This window comes from Erpetoichthys calabaricus, chromosome 9 (genome assembly GCF_900747795.2).
Source record: "Erpetoichthys calabaricus chromosome 9, fErpCal1.3, whole genome shotgun sequence".
NCBI lineage: Eukaryota > Metazoa > Chordata > Cladistia > Polypteriformes > Polypteridae > Erpetoichthys > Erpetoichthys calabaricus.
The window spans coordinates 90,161,893-90,186,121 of NC_041402.2; the positions used below are offsets into that span (position 1 = coordinate 90,161,893).

Consider the following 24,229-nt stretch of genomic DNA (forward strand, 5'->3'; position numbering starts at 1 on the left):
TTGCTAACAATGTTAAAGGATATATCCACATATAATCTTAAAAATATGTTTAAATTGCATATATTTTACATTATACTGAAAGATATGTTCATATATTTTTTATGTGTATTGCAGTATTTTTAATTTTTGCAGCAGATAGGAAAGTGTTAATACAGTGCATTTTTATACAGGCCAGATGTGTTTTGAGTTGTGGTCTACAGTATATTCTTACATTTATATTTAACCATTAAACTTCAGCAAGTCTTTAGAAGTGGAAGTGAAGTTCAGAAATTGATAGACAGAAATTGATTTGTGGGTTTGCTTGTGCAAAAGTGGGTGACATGACTTCAAACTAACTGTCCTGCCAGCATAGAAGCACCCCTCCAGCAAATCACAATGATGTCCTCAGGTGATAAAATCAAAGAGCAGAATTAGCAGAACTTTATACTACTTAGCTTTAAATTTACGTTAGAACCTGTATTTCATTTTGTCATATGATTTCCCTCAATTTATCAACAAAGGGAAGGTTGATTGGCTGGGGGACTTAAAGGCCTAGGATTTTTTTAGCTTAAGGTTTATAAAGTCTGCTTGGTAAATGAAAAATAAATTCTGTTTATAATGCTATAAATAAAAAATCAAACATTATTGTTTCATCCATCCATCCATCCATTCTCTTCCGCTTATCCAAGGTCAGGTCACAGGGGCAGCAGCTTGAGCAGAAATGCCCAGACTTCCCTCTCCCCGGCCACTTCTTCTAGCTCTTCCGGGGAAATCCCAAGGCATTCCCAGGCCAGCCGAGAGACATAGTCCCTCCAGCATGTCCTGGGTCTTCCCCTGGGCCTCCTCCCAGTTAGACGTGCCCGGAACACCTCACCAGGGAGGCGACAACATTATTGTTTCAGTGCCAGGTAAATTACAGAATTCCAAGGTTATTCTGTATATGTTTATTTGCACATACTGTTTAAAGCTTCCTTTGTAAAAACACATTTTTCAAAGCACGTTTGTCAGAAAATCACTTTGTGAAATTTATGTTTGCATCTACATATAGAGGAGACATGTCCTAGTGTAAGAGAAAGACAAGACTAAGATAAAGAGCTGGAGTACCACGCTGGTCACCCTGTATAATTGACAAAATGAAAAACATGCAATACTTGCAAAGATGTCTTTTCAGACTTGAGTTCAGGGCAGAACTGCCTTAAGATGCTGGATCTTCCAGCATTGAGTCCTTATGGCAGGAAGAGGCGGGTCCAGGTGGGTGAACACCAGAAGTGACATCAGTGGTGTTACAGCTGTCAATTTTCCAGACTGCAGATGGAGGATGAGAAAAGGCATTAGGATACAGCACCATTACCTGGAGCAATAGGAGATTACAATCACCAGAGCCCTTAAGCTGTCCCCTATGCACATGACACTAGTTAATTGCCCCTACTGAAGAATATTTAATGGACAAGTCAAATTAATTCAAATTTCAATTGTCACTTGATGCTTTCATTTTCTAAATTACTCCCACCTTTTTGAGATTTGTCACAACTTTAAAGCTACCTGTGGAATCAAGCTTGTCAACTGAAGATTAATCCATCATTTCAGAATTTCTGTTAAACAGCCTTTGGTCTGTTGCTTTCAAGATGTCTCACCTAAGTGATTAGACTTTGATTTTGCTGATGTCTGTGTACTAATTCTGAATTAGCCACTGATCTGTGCAGACTTTAAATGCAGTAATTTCTCCTGACAGGAGATGACATTACATTCAATGTGTGTTGCATGGACTTTCACAATTTATCGGTTATGCACATGAATATTACATTTAGCTTCAAAAACCCAATGAACAGCATAGATCTGCTGTTTTAGCAGGGTTGCTAAGCTGTGTCTCTGTGAGAGTGATGTTGTATTAACACATTTCATGCTGCATCATTAATCAGATTTGCCCTATGCTTTAAAGCAGTGGTTCCCAAACTCGATCCTGGGGACCCACTGTGGCTGCAGGTTTTTGTTCCAACCAGATTCACAATCGGTGATAATAACTGATAACAACTGATCTCATGTAAATAGCTGGTCTTTTTTACTTTTCTCCCATTCTGCATTCAGAAAAACTCAACAATATGTTTTTTTTACATTTAGAAGACATTTAGAAATACTTTTATTTTTTCTTCTAAAGTTATAAATGTTTAACTCTCTTTTGTTGTTTTTCTATTATTTTCCGCTTTTCCTGTGTTGTTTGCGCCCTTCATTTAACCCTAATAGTGACAATTAACCAGCACAACAGACACCCAGGATGATGAAAGCTGCAACGACTTCAGTGTCAGACTGGCTAATTAGTAAATAATCAATTAAATAACCAGAACACCTGGAAAAGCAGAATGAAAATTAGGTTGAAAATACTGTTAACGACTTAAAAAAAAACCCTACATATTCCCCATATAACTGCTTATCTCTCTATTATGATAAAAAAATCCTCAGATGAGATGAGACTTTTTAGCCTGGGATGAGACATGACTTTTTCAGAGAGATACTTTCATGTCCCGCGAGACAGGACTTTGTGCCAAGAGATTTAACCACGCCCAGGGCCAGAAATAAAAGACAAAGAATAGATGACAAAGTAGAACGTCATAAAAAATTCAAAAACGTTGGTGCGATACATGTGCAGAGCAGGTTAGAGATAATGAAAGTACTAACATACGAAAGTCTCAAAAAAATTATAGTAAAGATCGCATTAGTACGGAAGCCAAGAGAGGACGTGCAATATCGTTATTTTTTTTAAATTGTCTCCTCGAGATAAAAGACTAATTTTATCGAGATGTCGAGAAAATGAAAATTTGTTTCCTTGAGATAATGGAATAATTTTATCGTGATCTCGAGAAAACTAAACTTAACCTTTGCTCCTAGCATCAGGCTCGCTTAGATTGCGACGCCTATACAGCTGAAGCCTTGCTAACCGTCTTCTTAAATGACGAGCACTAACGTTATTATTATCTAAACTAAGGCATAAACATAATTCAGCCTGCATCAGCCCTTGATTGAACAAAAATGTGGAGCGCTGATCAATACAGTTCTGCTCTTCTGCCATTTTAAAGATAGCTAAACATTAAACGTTAGATACAATTATTTCATAATTTCGAGAAAACAAGATCTTTTGTTTTATCGAGATGTCAATAAAATTATTCCGTTTTCTCAAGATCTCGATAAAATTAGTCCATTATCTCGAGGAAACAATTTAAAAAAATAACGATGTTGCATGTCCCCTCTCAGCTTCCGTACATTAGTGCAAACAAATGGAAATTATTACTCAGTGAAATCACGGAACAGCAAAACGAGATCAAATATATTGTTTGGTTTAAACTTTAAGTTGGACAATTGTAGATCGTCTATTCGTGTTGCCATCAGTTGAAAAGCAGTGTTTCTTCCCAATGAAGAGGTGTATCCGCGAGAATGAAAAGATTTATTGTTTGGCGAAAGTGAAATCCACATATGCGAGCGGCAGAGACGTGAAGTGGCTGGCGTGTAGCACAGGCCAGGGGGGTTGGCGAGTGAAGCAAGCAGGGGGCAAAGCCCACTAGTTACAATTTAATAAAAATCTACCAAACTTAGTTTGTAATTTCTACATTGAGTCCAAAACACAGAAACTGGGAAATAATGACTCACTTAATTAGGCTAAGAGTCCAATGAAAAACAGAAGTTGGTTGGAACAAAAACCTGCAGCCACAGGGGTTACTCAGGATCGCGTTTGGGAACCACTGCTTTAAAGAATTACGAGCTGAACCACACAAATGTTTGCCCAAACACTAGCACTAACCTGCTGTCCACACTCTTGAAATGGATAAACCGATTAGAAAATGGATGGATGGTTAGACAGAAAGCTGCAGCCATTTTCATTATATTTAGAGGATTGATTTAAAGCCTCTTGTTTCATGATTGACCTATGTATGGTATTGTATAAACATCCATAAATCGCAGTATCCTTTCTAAAATTTTACACTACAAATTTAAATCTTTGAAACACATGGCTGATTGGTCACTTCAATGGACTCTCAAAGTGCACAACTCATGTATTTTTGTTTTCAGACTAATTCCACAACAGGAAAAAGTAATAATGAAAGCCTTTTTCGCTGTAAAAGAGCAACAGAATTTTCTCCCTTTAGAAAGGCAAACTACATGGTATTTTAAAATAATAGATGCAATTTCCACAAGCCCTGATAGATAGATAATCCAATTCAGGCAACACCAGTGCTGCACACAGTATGCATCCCAGAATAGATTAAGTAAATATTATGACACAGGCTGAATTCTATACAGTTGGTCTCAACTGGCGTAGTGAAACACTACCAAAAGTAGGTATCGAAAAACTCGGATTTTTCATTTTTAGTTTTTTAATGTATTATCATCTATCACTTACCAGACTGGATTCTTTAAGGCACGACTCTCATGTTCCCATACACCAGCAAATATTAACACTATAGATAGATAGATAGATAGATAGATAGATAGATAGATAGATAGATAGATAGATAGATAGATAGCACTTCATTTGTCCACAATGGACTTTTTACAGAAGCTCAAGAAATATTATAATAAATGATGATAAGAACAACAAACCCTGTGAAATGCACACAAGAATTATAAACATAAGAAAACCTGAGACTTGGCTAATGATAAAAGAGCAGTCGCAGTGAGGCACTATAAAAGTATATTGCCATAGGTTAAAGAAGCCTTAGTGGTGTTTCTTGACACACTTCTGCTGAATAATTTGTTGGCTAAAAGTATTCCAAAATAGTGTGTCAGAGAGAGGATGTGCAGTGTGATGCACAGAAGAGCATCCAAGCCAGAACTGACCCCATTCTTTTGCCTGACCAGAATGCCAATATGGATGGTCAGGAAGGGAGGTGTGACATTGCTCCTCCTGACCAGGAAGTGTGCATGAAGGGGCATCATGTACAACTAGTACACCAGGACTTAAATCCCAGCAACAATGAATCCTTTAATCAGCTGGGACACCAGCATAGTGAATGGGCAACTGGGCTGAAGAAGTTCCCAGACAGGGATGGTTAGCAGGGCCTTTCCCGGTCCGGAGGCCAGAAGTGTGAGACAGTTGGCAAGTACATTCCATATGCATTATATCCCCATATACGCTGGAGGGGCAGTATCACTTGTGAGTTGTGATCCCATAGGGCTGCCCTGGTGGGTTCCGTGGGGATCACTAGGGGGAGTTAGTGAAGGAAAAAGGAAACAAAAGCAAAGCAAGGCTTGTGCATGGAAGTGTATATACTGAGACCTGTAAAGAGGTACTATTGTGTTAATAAAAAAAGGCTTATTTGAACCAGGGACTATCTATGTATAGTTATGTCTGTGTTTTGGGGGTAAGTGATGCCCTCTACAGGCCACAAAAGAATTGCTCATTATGGCCATCAGTTTAGTCTTCATATTTTTCTCCACTGCTGCCTCAGGCCAGTTTAGAGTATGTCCCATAACTTCTTAATAAGTTTGTTAATTCGGTGGACCTCTCTTGAAGCAATGTTATTGGCCCAGTACACCACAGCGTGGAAAATTACATTGGCTATCACAGACTTATAGAACATGTAAAAGATGTCACGGCCCATATTAAAGGAATACAGCATCTGCTCTGAGAGTCTGCTTTGCCCTTTCTAGTTCTTCTAAGTTATGAGACCTGTCAAGCCTGTCATTGATGTGAATCTCCAAGTACTTGCAGTAGTGTACAGGATTGCTTGTGATTGGGCCTAGAGACTGTTTGGTGCTGTAAAAGCCAATAACCAGTTCTTCAGTTTGCTAAAGCTGAGTTGCAGACAATTCTTTCTGCCCCAAGACACAAAGTTCCCCACCTGACACCTATACTCTGTCTCATCTCTTTTGTCAATACACCCCATAAGTGCAGAATCATCTGAGAATTTCTGTAAGTGACATTACCTGGTGGGGCAGCATGGTGGCGCAGTGGTAGTGCTGCTGCCTTGCAGTAATTAGACCTGGGTGTGCTTCCTGGGTCCTCCCTGCGTGGAGTTTGCATGTTCTCCCCGTGTCTGCGAGGGTTTCCCACTGTCCAAAGACATGCAGGTTAGGTGCATTGGCGATCCTAAATTGTCTCTAGTGTGTGCTTGGTGTGTGTGTGTGTGCCCTGTGGTGGGCTGGTGCCCTGCCCAGGATTTGTTCCTGCCTTGCACCCTGTGTTGGCTGGGATTGGCTCCAGCAGACCCTCATGACCCTGTGTTAGGATATAGTGGGTTGGAAAATGACTCACTGACTGACTGACATTACCTGGTGTTATAGTCCAAGAAATACAGAGTGAAGAGAAAAGGTGACAGGTCTGTACCTTGTGGTACTCCAGTGTTGCTCACATCCATATCAGAGACACAATCCTTGAGCCTCACAAACAGCAGTCTGCTGAACTTGCCTATCCTCCAGCTTACCCCTTAACAATGATGGCTGGATTGTATTGAAGGCACTGGAGAAATCAAAAAACATAAACATAATATAGTGAATTTAACTGCAATTTGTTCCCTTTTATTATGCTTTCTTTCATTTCTCTCTTGGAATCAGGAGATATGAGATAGATTAACCTGTTTTCTGCTTGAGTGGTCCAAAATCACCTCTCCTTCTTTTCCATGTGACTGCATTCTTTGCATTGTATTTACAGGAGTGTGGTTATTGGTTATGAGCTCTCATGCACATGAGCCCATCCCTACAATTTAAGAAATATCAAACTCAAATTCAGTACTCTAGATATGATCTCGCTAGTATATTATACATTCTGAGCATAACATTTTCTTCATTTATATTTTACACAATAACCTTTCATCCAATCCATCCATCCATTTTCTAAACATGCTTATGCAGAGTATGGTCATGAGGAAGCTGGAGCCTATCCCAGTAAATACTGCAGGAATCACACCTATACAGGGCCCCCATCCATCGCTGGTTGAACACACACATTCACACACAGACACAGACATACACACACACACTTTCTAGGGCCACATTAAGAACCCTATACCTCCATGTCTTTGGACTGTGGGAAGAAATCAGAGCATCCAGAGGAAACCCACAAACGCATGAGAAGAACATGCAAACTGTACATTTAACATGATGAGTATATTGTGTAAATGTAAGCCCCTAAATGCTTTTCATTGTTTTCTTTCTGTAGGTCAGTATTGTCCATCTTTCTGCTGGTGTCCCCCACCAAGCTGCTTGCTTTGCTTATGCTCCTGTCTGAAAATGCTCTGTCACAAAATCAAATGAATGCATGCATGTATTTTAAATTCTTGCGGAAGGTGCTGTATAAAAGTTTAGACAAATAAAATCACTGTTATATGCTTACTTGCAATGGAATGGGGAATCATACATGACATGAAATTTAAGCAGTCAATTAACCATATAAGATGCTTTATAAAATGCAGAGGCACTGAACAAGGTGCATATAAGAAAGTGTAATACTTAGGAATACTGTAGCTAACACATTGTGTTTTTTGCAGGTATTTTGACACATCTCATGTGCAATGGAAAAACTTAGTAACTGCAATTTTTTTTTCAAAATTGAGTTTTTTTAGTTTTTAGAGATACTAGGTTTTTCCTGATATTATAAGGTAGTGGTGATAGCCAAATATGACTTCATTCCAGTCATGGAATGACTGCACACAGTATTTTACATCCTACAGGACAAAAACCTAAGAAGTCCACGGACCAATGAGCAAAGACCGCCCACCAATGAAAACGTCGGATTACGGTCACGTGATTGAAATGCAGGCCAGTGATGATTCGTGAAATAAACAATATTGTGTACGTGAAGCTCAGGAAAAATTAAATCTAGAGATTGTTATTATAGGGGCGACATCATTTTCTCAATTTGTTATGTTCTCCTATCTATCTATCTATCTATCTATCTATCTATCTATCTATCTATCTATCTATCTATCTATCTCCTTGAATCGTTTTAACTATTGCTTTATCGCTACTTCTGCTCTAGATGTCGCTGCTATGTAGATTAAATGTGCTAAGAAAGCACGGAGATTCAACACAAAGGGGCGCGCGTAGCACGTTCAGGTCAAATTTGTAGTCAAGTATGACAAAGTTCAGCACATAAAGCTGAATGGATGTCATAATTTATTTTTAGCGGTTATCTTTCATTTATTTGATATATGAAAATATGAAATGTCCCCTATCTTATGCTTATTAGTGTAAAATCTCATCTTAGAATCATCCTGTGTGTATATTTATTTGTATAATTCTGTTTCATGCATCTGCGGTGGGTTGGCACCCTGCCCGGGATTGGTTCCTGCCTTGTGTCCTGTGTTGGCTGGGATTGGCTCCAGCAGACCCCCGTGACACTGTGTTCGGATTCAGCGGGTTGGAAAATGGATGGATGGATGGATGTTTCATGCATGATGTTTCTTTGCTTATGTTTCAACATTATGTTTTGTGTTTTTGGTGTCTTCCTATTGATGGCACTACGTCCAGGACGAAGAGCGAAAAAAAAACATAGAAAATGTATAATTATTGAACAGCATGCTGCACTCAAAAGTTCAAATGCGTTTTACACTAAAAATTAAATTGACTTGAACTCAACTGAATGGAATGGAACTGAATTAAATTGAAGGTTACCCTGCATTGATTTGCCAAGGAATAATATATAACTCTTATAATTAAAACTATTGTTCATTGAAAATGTACTTTTTTCACTTAGTACTTTGGTTCCTAGTCGCCAGGGCATTTCATTTGGTTCTGTTCCTACGTCTGGTGCAGTGTGTCTCTCAGTGCAGTTGTAAGGAATAAATTAAAACTTTTAAACAGTTCTTCTTAAAACTAATCGGGTTACTAAATTGATGGATGAAATTATGTTTATTAAGCGTCTTCTGTAGAACAGAGCTACACAAAATAAAGGTTGTTGATGAGCACTGGCGCCTATATAAATACCTTAAACTGGCAAGATACTGTTGGGACAAGTAAATATTATTAACGGAACAATAAAGAGATTTGCTTCTTGATTTTGAAAGCCTACTCTTCCCAGTCGTGTGGTGCGGCGGTCTGCGTGTGGTTTGCACGTTCTCCTGCTGTGTACGAGGCCATCTTAAAGACACGTGTGTTAATTGTCGCTATTAATATACGATGCTACTAGAGAAAAGTAGAATTTGCAACTATCCAGGTTCAATAATGAAAAATGAAGTATAAAAGTGATTTCAGCTAAAGTAAGCACGAACCGTTTTTCTATTATCATCCTGGCAACTAGCAAACTTGCACATTTTATGCTTACTCGAAGTCAATGCTCACCCAGCTATAGGTGTTATTAAATAAATGACATCCGCCAAAAATTAAATATTTGTTTCCTGAAATAAGTTGCTCGTATTTAGGCACCCTGCATGCAGTACCTATATCTTGTAAAATCACGATCAAAATCTGCCTTATTGGCCGTAATGTACGTTTCTCTACCCCCCTGCTCTTTTTTGGGAGCCCCACCTTTACTTAAAGTGTCCGTCCTCAGCCCGCGGGACAGTGGGTGTTACTGATAGTGGGTGTGTCAATAAGTGGGCGTGTCGCGTAGTTCTGCGAGGCACAGACCCTTCTCACTTTTTGTTTACAAGTGGGAGGGACTTGTTTAATATGGAGGCGTGGTCTCACATTATCAAGAGCCTTTTAAACCCGTAATAACTTACAAGTTATATTCAGCTTTACCCAACAAACGGTAGCTCTGAATACTTCTTTGAACATTTACTTACGGGGGATTCTACACAAGACGGAAAATGACAGCTTCAGATAGAGTAGTCCTAGCTCTCGGGGGAGCAGGTACAGTTGGATCGGGAATTGTTAAAGCCTTACTTGAAAAAGGTAAGAAATAAAGCACGATGGCTCATTTCATAATACATGCAATTTCATTCCATTTATTGTTTTCCACGCTGTATGATCTGTCATTTTCCTTGGATGGGTAAGGCATATATCAATGTGAATCTGTCATCGCCTGAGTAAATGCTTTTATGATTATTGTATATAAATAAGTCAAGACTTGAATTTTACCATAACTGCGTATGAGTCATGCTCTTGAATCAAAGCTTTCTGCTGACAGATGAGCTCTGTCCTTTTCTTCACGCAATTTTTATCGTACTGTAGTATTCATTTCCAGAGGTCATAAAACATACTCAGTTCTCAACACAGAATGTAAAGCATTTCGATCAATCGGACAATTTTCACTTTTTATAGAAATATTATTTGAGGATTGTTTTCACATTCTTTATAAAACAACTGGGTTAATATGGCAAGAGGCATCTTTATAAATACTGTACGCAAACCGATTTTTTAAGTATAGACTTAATTGGAGCTTCAGAAACCCAGCTCAGACGGGATGCCAGTCCATCGCAGGCACACTCAGGCATTCACACGCACATTTGCAGCTGGCAATCAATGAATGCATAGCATACTGTATTAAGGCATTAAGATGAGTTTGCAAAAGTTCTGGCAACGACTGAAACTAAACACAATAGCACTTAGTCTACACAATGGTCGAATGACAGTAAAAATGGATTGGCAGCATACCTGAGTTAGCACCAGCAGGTTAAATATAATAGTCCATATACAAAAGAGATACATTCAGATAGATTTACAAGTGACATCTGAGATGATAATATGCTTATTAGAATCGTGTTGCAAGATTAAACTCTGTTTACCCGATTTACAGCACTGGGCTGGTAAGGCAATAGATAGAACAAGATATAATTGAAATAAAATATATTGGTTTCTTTTTTAACAAATGAAGATATAAACCAATGTGCAAGATTTTTTTTTTAATATTTTCCTGTCCACATAAAGTTAAATTCTTAACAATCAAGTGAAATGTGTCTTTAAAAAAATGCAGAAAAAAAAATCTGTTCTCTGTGTTACTTACTCCGAACGTGCTTATTCGAATACAGGCTCGCGGGAGACTGAAGCGTCGGGAACAAATTAGGAACCATCCCTGGGCAGAACTCTGGTGCGCCGGAGGGTATATTCACTCACACCAATGCGATCGGTCTAAACAGCATTGGATGCGAGGAGAAAATCGGAGCATGCAGAGAATACCCGGCGAGAACACGCAAAGTCCACATGGATAGTTAGTTGGTCAGAATTTGAGCCCAGGACCCTACAAGATAGCAACGCCAACTGTTGCGCCTTTGGACTTTTCTTTAAGTTTGCATTGATCTTTGGAAATGTAGCTTGTCTAGTTGAGTTAAGCGACAACTCAAATAACCACAGGATGTCATTAGTATGCGCGAAATAAAAAAAACAACAACAAATCTGATCAAATATATATATGTATACTAGAAATAGAAACGGCAGAGCACGCATAAGTGTATTTGCCAGCCGATAACGTGTCTCATACAATTACATTAAAATACACTTTAACAAATGAAGTGCTATCTATCTATCTATCTATCTATCTATCTATCTATCTATCTATCTATCTATCTATCTATCTATCTATCTATCTATCTATCTATCTATCTATCTATCTATCTATCGTGTTAATATTTGCTGGTGTATGGGAACTTATGAGTTGTGCCTTAAAGAATCCAGTCTGGTAAGAGATAGATGAAAATACATTAAATAAGTAAAAATGAAAAATCCGAGGTTTTCGATATCTACTTTTGGTAGTGTTTCACTACGCCAGTTGAAACAAACTGTACAGAATTCAGCCTGTATCATAATATTTACTTAATCTATTCTGGGATGCACACTGTGTGCAGCACTGGTGTTGTCTGAAATTGAATTAAGCGGCAATAACAATGAATGCATGAGTTATACATCTATTCTCCCATTTCCTGGCCCCACTTTAGTCGAATTCAGGTTCGCGGAGAATCAGTAAATATCCCGAGAACGTGGGACATAATGGGGAAACACGAGCGCTGGACTGGCTGACAGTTAGCTTTTGGACACACAAACACATATTGAACCTACTCAACGTGGCGCAAGAGTGGAAATGAATAGCTGTCCCCGGGTGCTTTTGTGAAGCAATAGTGCTAAACACTGCGCCACCGTGCCTCATAATGTGAATGAGTGATGCACATACATCTTTAAGGTTTTTCCTGAGTAAAATCCCTTTTCGAGTATACATTAGTTCTCCAGTATCTCCAGACGTGGCTCTTGGGTTTGGCAACTAGTCATTGCTTTTCAGCACCATGAACAGCTTTCACCTACAGTATGTGCAGAAAGATGAGGACATTTGAAAAATTCACAGAAGAATGGTGATATTTCAATGAAACCTCTGTATTATGTGTGTGTGTGTGTGTGTGTGCATGTTTATCTTGCAGAGTTGGTCATAATATTCACTTTTGAAATCTGTTTTTTATTTTTTTATTATAGCATTATGATACAGTATGTAATAATAATTCTTTGCATTTATATAGCCCTTTTCTCACTACTCAAACTGCTCAGCAACTGCAGTTTAAAGGCCTTGCTCAAGGGCCCAACAGAGCAGAGTCCCTATTGGCATTTACGGGATTCGAACCAGCAACCATCCGATTGCCAGTGCAGATCCCTAGCCTCAGAGCCACCAACATGTAAGACAAAGTTGTCTCACTGAAGATTAAATGTAATCCCAAGATTATTAGAATAGCCCAAAATTATCATTATTAGACTATATTAGACTACATTCCTTCATTTTTTGTATTTGGTATCAAGTCTGAACTCATCCCTATATAGTATTTTTTACTGAAATGCTTCTTTATTAAAATGTTCAGTATTTATGTATTGTATAGTTGTTTCACTTATATAAACTGCAGTCCACAGTTTTCCTGCTGGTTTATCCAACCAAGTGTAAGACCACTTGTCTTCACAAAGGTTTCTTCCCACAGTACAAAGATACTTTTAGGTAGGTTGGCAACTTGAAATTGGCCCCAGCTAATTACAAAAAGATGAAATCACAACATAAAAACATAATATCCCCTTAGACCCTCTGTTATTTCTTGAAGATGCTCTGATAGTAAACTAAAATTCAATAGTTAGTCAAAGAGTAATTCTAAACTGACCTGGTGTGAGTGAGTGTGGTTGGTGATGGATGGGCATCTTGTGTAAGCTGGGCTCCTGCCTTATGCGTCCTGATGCCACAATAGACCAGGGCTCCTTATGAGCCAGACCAGAAAAAGCAGCAGTTAGAAAAAGGAAATATATTTCATTTGCACTTGTATGATTCAAAAAGACTGATGCGATTATGCATTAGGGACAGCTGTTTCACAAGACTTTGATATCAAACTATGATTCTGTTTAAGCTGGCACAGGAGGTGTCCTCAGAATGTGTTTGATTGTGCTAGTTCATGCCTAGTATTCAGCAATCTTCACATATAGAGTGGGCACCTGCCTGTTGGTGCTACATTAGGCTTTTTTTCAATATGATCCATCCTAACTCAATTAGCTTGTACCACATCAGTTCAAGTATGAGCACACATCCTTTGTAAGTCAGAGAGATTTTATGCTTTACAAATAGAAACATCAGAAAAGAGAAAAGATATCAGTACTTAATTAACAGCAAAGATCTAATGTCCTGTGGCATTCCTATAGCACACAATAAATGAGCGCCACAAAAATGTAAACCATATTGTCTTAACACATACAGTATATTCTTGACACCTAGCTAAATGAATCCTTAGGCCTATATGGTCTGTGTAATGTCCTTGCTTTTCCCTTTAACCTGAATCAAAAGGAACCAGGATTTGAACTAGCAATTATTTTGAAGTTCTCCAGAGTCCAGTGTTTCTGTATCTTAGCCCAATGCAATCATAATCTGGTGTGGTCCAGCTTATAACAAGTTTTACATTCTTATAGATCCAGTTGAAGCTATTTCTGCATTTTCTTCAACCCATCTGTTGCTTTGTTCAAGTCATGTCAGCTTCCCATGGCTCCTTTTGTAAATGGTATAGGTCCAGCCTAAGAGTCATCATCGCCTTGATGTTTTATGTACGTTGTGGAAGTCATCACAAAACCATGACACTACGTTGCTTATTGGACATGAAATCTTCAGCATATATTCAAGGTACTGCATTGGGCACCCATCAATATGCAGAATTCAAGCTCATTTAAATCTACTACTACTACTACTTCTGAATCATACATGCACACGCAATGTTTTGGTAACTGCCTGCTCTTTCTAAATAGCATTGCCTGCTCATATGATCCTTCTATTCATTTCCTGTTATCCAGTTAAGGGACATGGGTAGCTAGCAATGGGTGTAAGGTAATAACCAAGCCTTGACAGAGTGTCACTTAATGAAAGGACATCTTTTTTCATGTATTTCTGCTCACCCATACCAGTCCACTTAAGAGCTTCCAGTTAACCTAAAGGGCTGTGATGTTCATCCATCATTTATCCAACCCGTTATATCCTAACACAGGGTCACGGGAGTCTGCTGGAGCCAATCCCAGCCAACACAGGGCAAGGCAGGAACAAATCCTGGGCAGAGCACCAGCCAACCACAGGACACATACTTCCACTCACCAAGCACACACTAGGGACAATTTAGGATCGCCAATGCACCTAACCTGCATGTCTTTGGACTATGGGAGGAAACCGGAGCACCCGGAGGAAACCCACGCAGACACGGGGAGAACATGCAAACTCCATGCAGGGAGGACCCGGGAAGCAAACCCAGGTCTCCTAACTGAGAGGCAGCAGCGCTACCACTGTGCCACCATGTTGTCCGCTGTGATGTTCTCACCTTTTAAATACTTAAATAGTGGGGAAGAGAAAATATACCAAATAAAGTTGCCAGCCAGTCTATATTGTATGAAGCACTACTGAAGTGTTTCTTAAAGCAGTTTCTGGATTATTCTACAGTGTCAGAAGATTAATTTTGTCACTGCATAACCAATTGCAGGCATAACATAATGATGCAGTGGTTAGAACTTCATCTCATAGATTCAGTATCATTGGTTTGAATCTTATGACCAGACACACGTTCTCCTTGTGTCTGTCTAGGTTTTTCTCCGACATCCCCAAATATGTGCTTGTTAGGTTGATTGGTGACTCTAAACTGCTCCCGTGAGTGTGTGTGTGAGTGGGGAATTTGGTGGACCCCCATTCTATCCAGGGCTGTTAAATACCTTGCAGGCTGTGATGTCTGGCAACTCTGAATTGGATGAACCATTACAGAATGTATTTACAGGTTGAGACGCAGCTACTCAAAGATCCCAACGCATATCTGACAGAATTGCAGTTGCAAAGCACTTGTGCTGTTAATTAGGTGCTTAAAATCAAATGTCAGCTCATACATTAAATGGCATAAACACTCAATATTTTATCAAACCATCACTCACCTGCAGTTGGATACTGGACTTCCTGTCTGGTCACTCCCAGAGGGTCAGGCTGGGTCCCACACCTCCACTGCTCTCAGCCTTAACACCGGGACGCTGCAGGGTTGTGTGCTCAGCCTGCTCCTCTACACCCTCTACACATATGACTGTGTCCCCACTCACCATAGCAACAATATCATAAAGTTCGCGGATGACACAGCGGTGGTCGGAGTCATCTCGCGCAAGGAGGGTGAGCTAGCATACAGGGATGAGGTGGAGCGGCTGTCAGAGTGGTACAGAGTCAATAACCTGCTTCTCAACACCACAAAAATGAAGGAGCTTGTTATTGACTTTAGAAAAAACAAAACCAACATCCAGCCTGTGTGGAGAGGGTCCTGGTGTTCAGGTTTCTGGGCATTGAGCTGGAGGATGACCTGACCTGGACCACCAACACCAAGGAGCTGCTGAAGAAGGCACAGCAGAGACTGTATTTTCTGAGAATCCTCAGAAAGAACCATCTCCCCAAAAATCTGCTCCTTGCCTTTCATCACTGTTCCATCAAGAGTGTGCTCACGTACGGACTGTGTGTGTGGTACAGTAGCTGCACTTCCTCAGAAAGGAAAGCACTCCACAGGGTTGTCAAGACAGTGGAGAGAACAATTGGTTGTACCCTCCCCACTCTGGAACAAATCTATACCTCCCGATGCCGCAAAAAAGCAATAGACATTTCACAGGATTCATCACATCCCGGTCATTGCCTCTTCCAGCTTTTGCCATCAGGAAAGAGATACAGAGCAATGAAAAATAGGACAAGCTGCCTTAAAAACAGCTTTTATCCAAAAGCAATCATGGCCCTGAAAGAATAAAACTGCTCCTTATCATTCTCTCAATGTGCAATATAGACCTTAAGTCAACCAGTGCAATTTGTACATTTAAGCAGTGCAATTTGTATATATAACAAGTGCAATTTGTATATTTTGTAAAGTACTTTTATTATTTTCTCTCTTATTGTCTTTTTAACTCTTATGCCTCACACTGTGTCGACTGCACCTTCAATTTCGTTGTTCCTTTGTAAAAGTGACAATGACAATAAAGATCTATCTATCTATCTATCTATCTATCTATCTATCTATCTATCTATCTATCTATCTATCTATCTATCTATCTATCTATCTATCTATCTATCTATCTATCTATCTATCTATCTATCTATCTTATATATTGTCAGACACATGCACTTAGGAATAATCTTTAAAGGGCTGAAAAGGTAAATAATCCCACCCTGATCCATGAAGGGGCACCAACATTAACACACTGTTCTTCTTTATCAGGGTTGGTGGCAGGATTGGCACTCCAGCCACAGTAAAAAACCTCACACTGTTGCAGTGTGGTGCTGCACTCGGGTTCCAATCTGGGTGGTTTGTTGTGTGGTGGGTATTCATTGCTTACTTTATCAGCAGTTCAGAAGCTCAATGACTGGAGGACCCCTAAAGACATTTCCACATCCTCCTCCAAGTCTCGCCTCTTTTGGGACCTCACCATAATAGCACCTCAACAACTGGAAGTCAGCGATCAGAACCTGGAGACCAGACAGCACACTAGTCTCTACTATTTGTTAGACCAGCTTTGCTGGAGTTATTTGAGCCTGTGTGTACTTGTTATTTTTGATTTTGCCTTCTGTTCAATTTCAGTTACACGAGGTTAGAGGTTGTCATCCAGTTCCTCAACATTTTGCTCTTGATCCTTTGTCTTTCATTACAGTGGTGTAGTCAGCAGGATCTTTTGGGAAATATGTCAGAACCTGTGGATCTTACAGAGGTGGGACTTGGGGGAGAAATAGTGAGAGTGTCTTTAGTGGTCCTCTGGTCGCTGAGTTTCTAAACAGTGGATAAAGTAGAAGAGTGTGTTTGCATTAGCACCCCCTCATGGCATGGGTTGGAGTTACACACCTTTTCAGAGCCTTGAAGGTGATTCCCAAACTCTTGTGTCTGCCAATATAATAATAATAATAATAATACTAATAATAATAATAATACATTTTATTTATATTGAGCCTTTCTCATGCTTCAAGCACAAGAAATTCAAAAAGTACAACAGGGCATATACAACATTAGATACAAATAATATCTGCATAGAACAATAAATAAAAATAAATAGAGGATATACAAAGCATTGAAATAGAATAAGAGATTATAAACCAGAATAGAAAAACAAAATATACTAATTACTACTAAAACCCTGAGCAAATGACATAATTTATGATACAAATACAAATCATCCTGATCACATAAACATGAGCATAAACTGAAAGAAGAGTCAGAGTCAGGATAAGTTAAAAGCCTTCCTGAGCAAATGTGTGTTAAGCTGTCTCTTAAAAGAATGAAATGAGTCAGATGATCTCTTTAATTTAGGGAGGTTTTCCAAAAGTTGGGTGCTACAGAGCTGAAGTCTGTCACTCAAAGAGCACAGGTTAGTTTGGGTTGCAGTGAGATTGCCAGATTCAGTGGACCTTAGCCTGGAGAACAGGGTTATAGTGATGGAGGAGGTTACTGATGTAGTGTGATGTAAGGCTTTATAGGTTATTAATAGAATTTGATACTCAATCCTGTGAGACCCAGGGAACCAGGTAGAGCAGTATGGGTGACATGTGCTTGCTGCTGCAGGTCTTGCAGAGTTTTGAATCAACTGGAGCTGTGATAAACAATCAGAAGGGACATCTCCCAGCAGGATAGTAATAAAAGCATGGACAAGTTTCTCAGCAATAGAAAATGAGAGGAATGAGTGAACACTTTATGTTATGGAGGAGTAAGTAAGAAAGTTTCTTAATGTTAATTATGTGGGTGGAATAAGAAGAAGGGCTGATGAGATCATCACCAAGAGTGATTGAAAAGGAGCTCATTTTCTTAAGCCGAGCCTTAGTGCCAATTAGTATGACTTTAGTTTTGTTGTATATTCAATTCAATCAAGGTTGTAATTTCACTGAGGCAAGTTGTGAGCTGAGTAAATTCTGATGAACATTCACTTTTAACATAGAAATAGATTTGGTTATCACCTGTATAAAAATAATAACTCAGACCAATACTATGAATAAAATAGCCAAGTGGAAACAAGTAGATATAGAATAGCTGAGGGCTGAGGGCAGAGTCTTGAGGGTCTCCTTGTATGACTAACATTAACCTGGATTTGCTTTTACCAAGACTAACAAACTCTTCTGTAGTTCAGGTGCCATATATATAAAAATCTGTTACTGTTTAAGTAATTAGACTTTGCTTACTTCGCTATTATTGTTTCCCCGGAAAAAAAGATCACTGAAAAATGCTGTGGTAGAGCTTTTGCCTCTGGAATCCGGGCATTCAGGGTTCAAAGCCCATGCTCCACTGTTGTCTATGTGGTATTTTCAGTTCTTTCTGGGTTTGCAAGGATTTTTTCTGGGGGTCATGGCCTTTTTCCTAATGACATGTCTGTTGGGTTAACTAGTAATTATGGATTTGACTTTGTGAAAGTGGGCCCTGATTCTTGGCTTATGCCCTGTGCATTGGTTTGAGAATGTTATTTGTTAATGAGAAAAACATTTTCGTTATTTGAATTTACAATATGTATTGCAATATGCAATTTTTGTATATAATACAGTAAACACATGTCTATATAATTTTCACCTATCTTAAATATAACAAAGAGGCCAATGTGAAAATGAATACTTTGCTCTGAAATTTCCGCTTTAGAGCTCATTTGGTATCTTGACCTCCAGTTCACTCTTTAAAACTGTGTTTGATTTTTTTTTCTCCTCTACTGGAATAAACTAATTATTGGGTAGAATCCCTCCAGGGCAAGGATTAGTTATTCTGGGTGTTAGGTAAACTATTGGCTCTTATTTAGATTAGTGGTTTGTGTGAGCTTTCATTTCCATTGTCAGTCTCATGGTATGAGCCTCGGATGGATTTAAATCAAATTTCAAAACACATTCTCAGAATGGGGAACTGCTGGTATTCTTTAATTAGTGGCAACTCCACACTCTTCTGAACAATGAATGATAAAGGAAAGAAAAGAAACAATCAGGACAGGCCATTTGGATTAATAACCACGCTAGCGTGCGAGTAGCTGTTTTGACTTGGTGTGCAGTCTCATGCGGAAAGTATTGCGTGTTACCAGTGAAAATATAAATTAAACAAAAAATGAAATAAATAAAAGAAGGCAAGTGTCAGGAATTAAACAGCTGCAGAAATGAGCACTGGTTTGTGGCCCATGCCTTGCATGCTAATGTCTGCCAAACCGATTTTTTGAAGGTGTGGGACCTTGGTGGCTTTGGTTAAACGCGGAGCCAAACCACTGATTTCCAGATTTCCTTTCTGGCATCAAGAGTTGCAATATGACATGTTGTTTAAATGTCAGGAAATTCAGAGGCACAAACATTTTCTGACTTTTATACAGTCCTCTCATTTCCTAATGCAGTTCCTGACAGGAACCGAACTTGGAATTTTCTAGTATATTCTAAACACTCAATTTAAATTTATGTCATTTATTATGAATAAGACAGGGTGCTTGTTTTTTTTAATAAAAATACTTCAGTTGCCTATGCAACTTTAGACACAAATTAATGGAAAAGCTTAATGTGTTTTTTTATCTGAGCACGTTAGGGTATAAATGGACTAAAGTTAGTATAAAGCCCACTGTGAACATTTTGACTTAAAGTATAAGGCAGCAAAAACATTCATAAAAGATATTCTGAAAGAAGGTCATTAAGTCATCTGCTCCATGATAGTGCATCTAGTTTCTAATTTACATTTACAAAGTCAAAATGTTGGCCAAGTAGCGTGGGAGCTCCAGAGTTTTTGATTTGAATGTACTGTCTGTGTGGTTTGTATGTTCTCCCCATTTCTGATGTTTCTCTGCATAGTTTTCCTAATGCATCCCTAAGATCAAAGGTGGGTTAGGTTCATTAGCAACTTTAGAATCGCCTGGTGTATAAGTGTAAGTAGCCCTGCTCTGAACCTGGTTCAGGTTTGGTTCCTGCCTTGGGTCAATTTCTCCAGGCTAAGCTGCAGCCACCCAAAAATCTGAAGTGGATTTTATGGGTTTGACAATTGATGAATGGATAAATGTTTAATGTTAATGCCAGTCTAAATATTAAAATGAAGTATTAATGTACACTGCTAAGGATAGAACTGCTAGGGAAGAGGAAAAGAGGAAGGCCTAAGCAAAGGTTTATGGATGTGGTGAGAGAGGACATGCAGGTGATGGGTGTAACAGAACAAGATGCAGAGGACAGAAAGATATGGAAGAAGATGATCCACTGTGGCAACCCCTAACGGGAGCAGCCGAAAGAAGAAGAAGTGTGCACTGATCATAGCCATGGTAGTATTTTGAATATCCACATACTCATATATAGGAGCATATTGTTAGTCTATATGTATAGTACACGCCTACATAATAGTCACATATTGTTAGTCAACATGTAGCACTTTGTAATGCTACTTTAGCTTATTATTACTGTCCATTCAGTAGTTACTGTAACTGCAATGCAGCAAACTTTAATTAACACATTATGAATGAAATATTCAAAAACAGTACCAGTTGTTGTTTGATCATAGTAGCACCACAAACTAATATGTACACTTCCCATTGAAGGACAACAACCACAAGAAGCCACAGTTACTAGCATGAGGATTAGGATTTATGTAGATTCACAAAAATAAAAACCAACTGCAACAAGGTTGTTAAGAGGTCTAAATTCAGCTGCCGTAGAAAAGGAAGTTCTTCACCAACAGAGCCAATTTCTGTCGTTGGATTTAGCCCTCCAAGTTAAACTGACTTGCATAGGTAGATACAAATAAGGAGGTTTCTCCCTGTTTTTCATAGTCAGAGTTACAAAGAAAGTGTGTCTGAGTTGTAGTCATACAATCAAGGCTGATAACAAAGAAAGGAAATTTTCAAATAAGACAGAGTTCTAAAATTAAAAGATTAATACTTTCAAAAACAATAAAGTGAAACAGAAGATGAGTATCAAGGAGCAATAACATGTGGAGAAAATGCAACAGCTAAAATAACACTTCGAGATGAATGAAGCACATGCAAGGTGGTGCATTACAATTCACTAACTAAATTCAAGGCCAAAAATAAAGAAAGAAAGAACCAGAAATAGAAGAAATTGCTAACAAAATAACTAAAAGAAGCAATTAGGGGTGACTTGAACATAGAGTCAAAGCATCTGCAAGTGAATACAGAAAGCAGGTTGCAAATCTACTGATTTATTCTCTTTCATGGTTGTGAGCTACAGGCAGGCAGGCATTTTGACAGTTTTCTTTGTTTTAGACATGTTGTCACGACAACAAAGTTGCCCGACCTAAAAATAAAACAAAATGGTGATATACTGTAAATAAAAATAACCATAAAAAATAATGTTGTGAAAATGAACAAATTTAATAAAATAAGGTACAAACATGAAAACTAGAGTATTCAAAACTCCCGAAGTATTCCAGACTACTGGCTCATGTAATATCAGAGTAAGCGACTTGCTCTCCTGATGATTAGCTCAGTAATTTCCACTGATTCTTTAATGGCAGGAGAATTTTTTTGACCCCTCCTCTTATGTGTAGAAGTGTAAAAAGGACTATGACTCCGTGAATTTAAGCCTTAAGGCTCTTAATCTTAGGTATGCTCTAATTTGTCTGTCACATTTCAATTATAAATCATAGTTTCTAATCATAAACACTTTGAGCAAAGCCAAACAATTGTTTTTTATGAAACTTTCCTCCTAATTTGAGGCACAGTTGTTGTGAACTAGCACACTGCCCCATTACATATGTACTTCACATGTACACATTCATCCTAACTTGAAAACCAAATGATCGGTATACGCATTTATCTCATAATATATCCTAAATGATTACATTAAGCACAACCCTCGTTTATTAATCTGGTGAAAAAAAACTTTTTTAGATGACTTGACTACTTATTATTAAAACTTTCCTTAGCTGCTTTACGTTTGTAATATAACTCTTTGGCTAAGATTGATTCATGACAGATTTCAGAGAGGAATGCATGCAAGTAGTTTGATTGGATTTGTCTGGCTTTCCTTTCGTTTATGTTATTTAATGAGGGCTTAGTTGGAGGGCCTGTTGAGCACAAGGCGGTGCTTCATTGTTTAATGTTTTTGTTAACATGACAGTAGATAGAAGCTTGCTTGACTTATGTAGGATAGTCCTGTAATTCAGAGGCATCTTAATTGTGTAGTGAAGGGGCAAACATTGTGATCTGGAATGTGGGAGGCTTGGGTCATGTTCTGAAAACAGTGTAGTTTCTAGCTAATCTGATATCCTTTAAAATGGAGATGCTGTAGTATTTAGTGAGGAAGTGCATTCTAAAAGCCACACTTGGGCAAAACTCTATATTAACTTCATTGTATTTATAAAAACGCTCTCTTTCATTAGATCCTGATGATTGATTTTTTTCCAAGTTATTAGATTTTTAAAATTAGAAACAATAACATTGCCCACTGTATACTGTATATATAGTTTCTCTTCATTCAAAATTTAACATTTGGTACTGCTATAATGTTTGTGTACCTATAGTCCAAGAAAGTGCTTAGTTTTTATTAATTTATTTACTGTAGGGAGCTAATGTTCTAAAAGAACAAGGGGGATACTACAGAAAGAATTTTTTTTTTATTCTTAAGTCAAATTGAATTAGATTGTTAACTAAATTCTTACACTAGACACAGGAAAAACACAATTATAAACGATGTTTTTCTAATCAGTGTGTTTTCCAAAAATGATCAATATTAGTTAATAACAAACGAGATAGTGAATGACGCACACTCTTAAAAATAAAGGTGCCAGAGTGGTTCTTCAGAGCGATGCCATAGGGAAACCAGTTTTTGGCTCCCAAAAGATACATCCACATGAAGATTCCAGAAATAACCTTTATTTATTAATATCCACAACATGCTCCATACAATAAATAACCATGAACAGCTGGAAAGAGACCTGTGAAATACCAATGGGTCATGACTCTTGTTGCATACAATAATAAGGATTAGTCCAAGTATTCTTATTCTGTTACTGTCCTGCTAGGTAGCCTACAATACATTAAAGGTTTTAGATTTTTCGTACATATTAGGATGAGTTTCAAAGCACAAAGAACCAATTTTATATACAAAGAACTCTTCCCAGAATAAAATGGTGATTTGTCAAGCAATAGTTTTAAAAGGAACTACACAACCCAGTAAAGAACCATATAGTGCCATTAAAGAACCAGAATTTTTAAGAGTATAGGTGAAGAATGAGTGAGTTTTATGTGTGTTTCCCGAAGCCCTCGTTATTCGACATTTAATGAATGAGTTTAAAGTACTTCTTGGTTAGGCTTCTCCCCAGCGTCCATGTCAGAAAAGCAGACTGTTGATAATAGGAGCATCTATTCCACGTATTTTAGTTGTCAAATATATATTGTATTGTCACACCAGACGTGCAAATGCAAAAAGTAAAAAAAAAATAAATAGAAAAATCAGTTAACATGCAAAAAAGCACAACACAAGGAAAATAAAAGTTAATCTAATAGGTAAAAAAGGGGTCTATGAAAAGGGTTCAAAACGTGATATGGTTTCTTTGAAAAAAAAGAACAATGGCGACCAGTGATTGGGAAAAAAACAACACCTCAAAATAGAGAAGTTAAAACAACTTACAGTATATAGTTGGTGACAAAAAAAATGAATATTTTTTTTTCACGGCTTGTAGAAACCCCTGAAGTCTTGTGCTCCCACCAGAATCGTATCTTCCACCTGCCCCAAAAGCAAGCTATACAGCAGCGCATCTGTTTTGGTATGTGGCATTATAGCTTTCCCCAGCCACGATATGGGGATTCAACACTGTAATTGGCAGGTATTTGTTAAAAGGATACTCATTGTCTCCAAGCCACCAGAAAAACGCAGCATCCTTTGCCATCAGACACACTCCAGAGTTGAACCAGATATAATCATCATGTGTACTGCCAGGCTGCTTGGCTAAAA

General features: G+C 38.4%; 1 protein-coding gene across 1 annotated transcript in view; it reads left to right on the forward strand.

The window, feature by feature from the left end:
• Positions 1-9,622: 9,622 nt before the first annotated feature.
• The window catches only part of si:dkey-238o13.4 (uncharacterized protein LOC560780 homolog), a 60,084-nt gene continuing 45,477 nt past the window's right edge, over positions 9,623-24,229 (forward strand). The window contains exon 1 of the mRNA XM_028809881.2: positions 9,623-9,801. Within this exon, the coding sequence (XP_028665714.1) occupies positions 9,717-9,801 (85 nt within the window). The 5' untranslated portion in view covers positions 9,623-9,716. The remainder of the gene's footprint in view (positions 9,802-24,229) is intronic.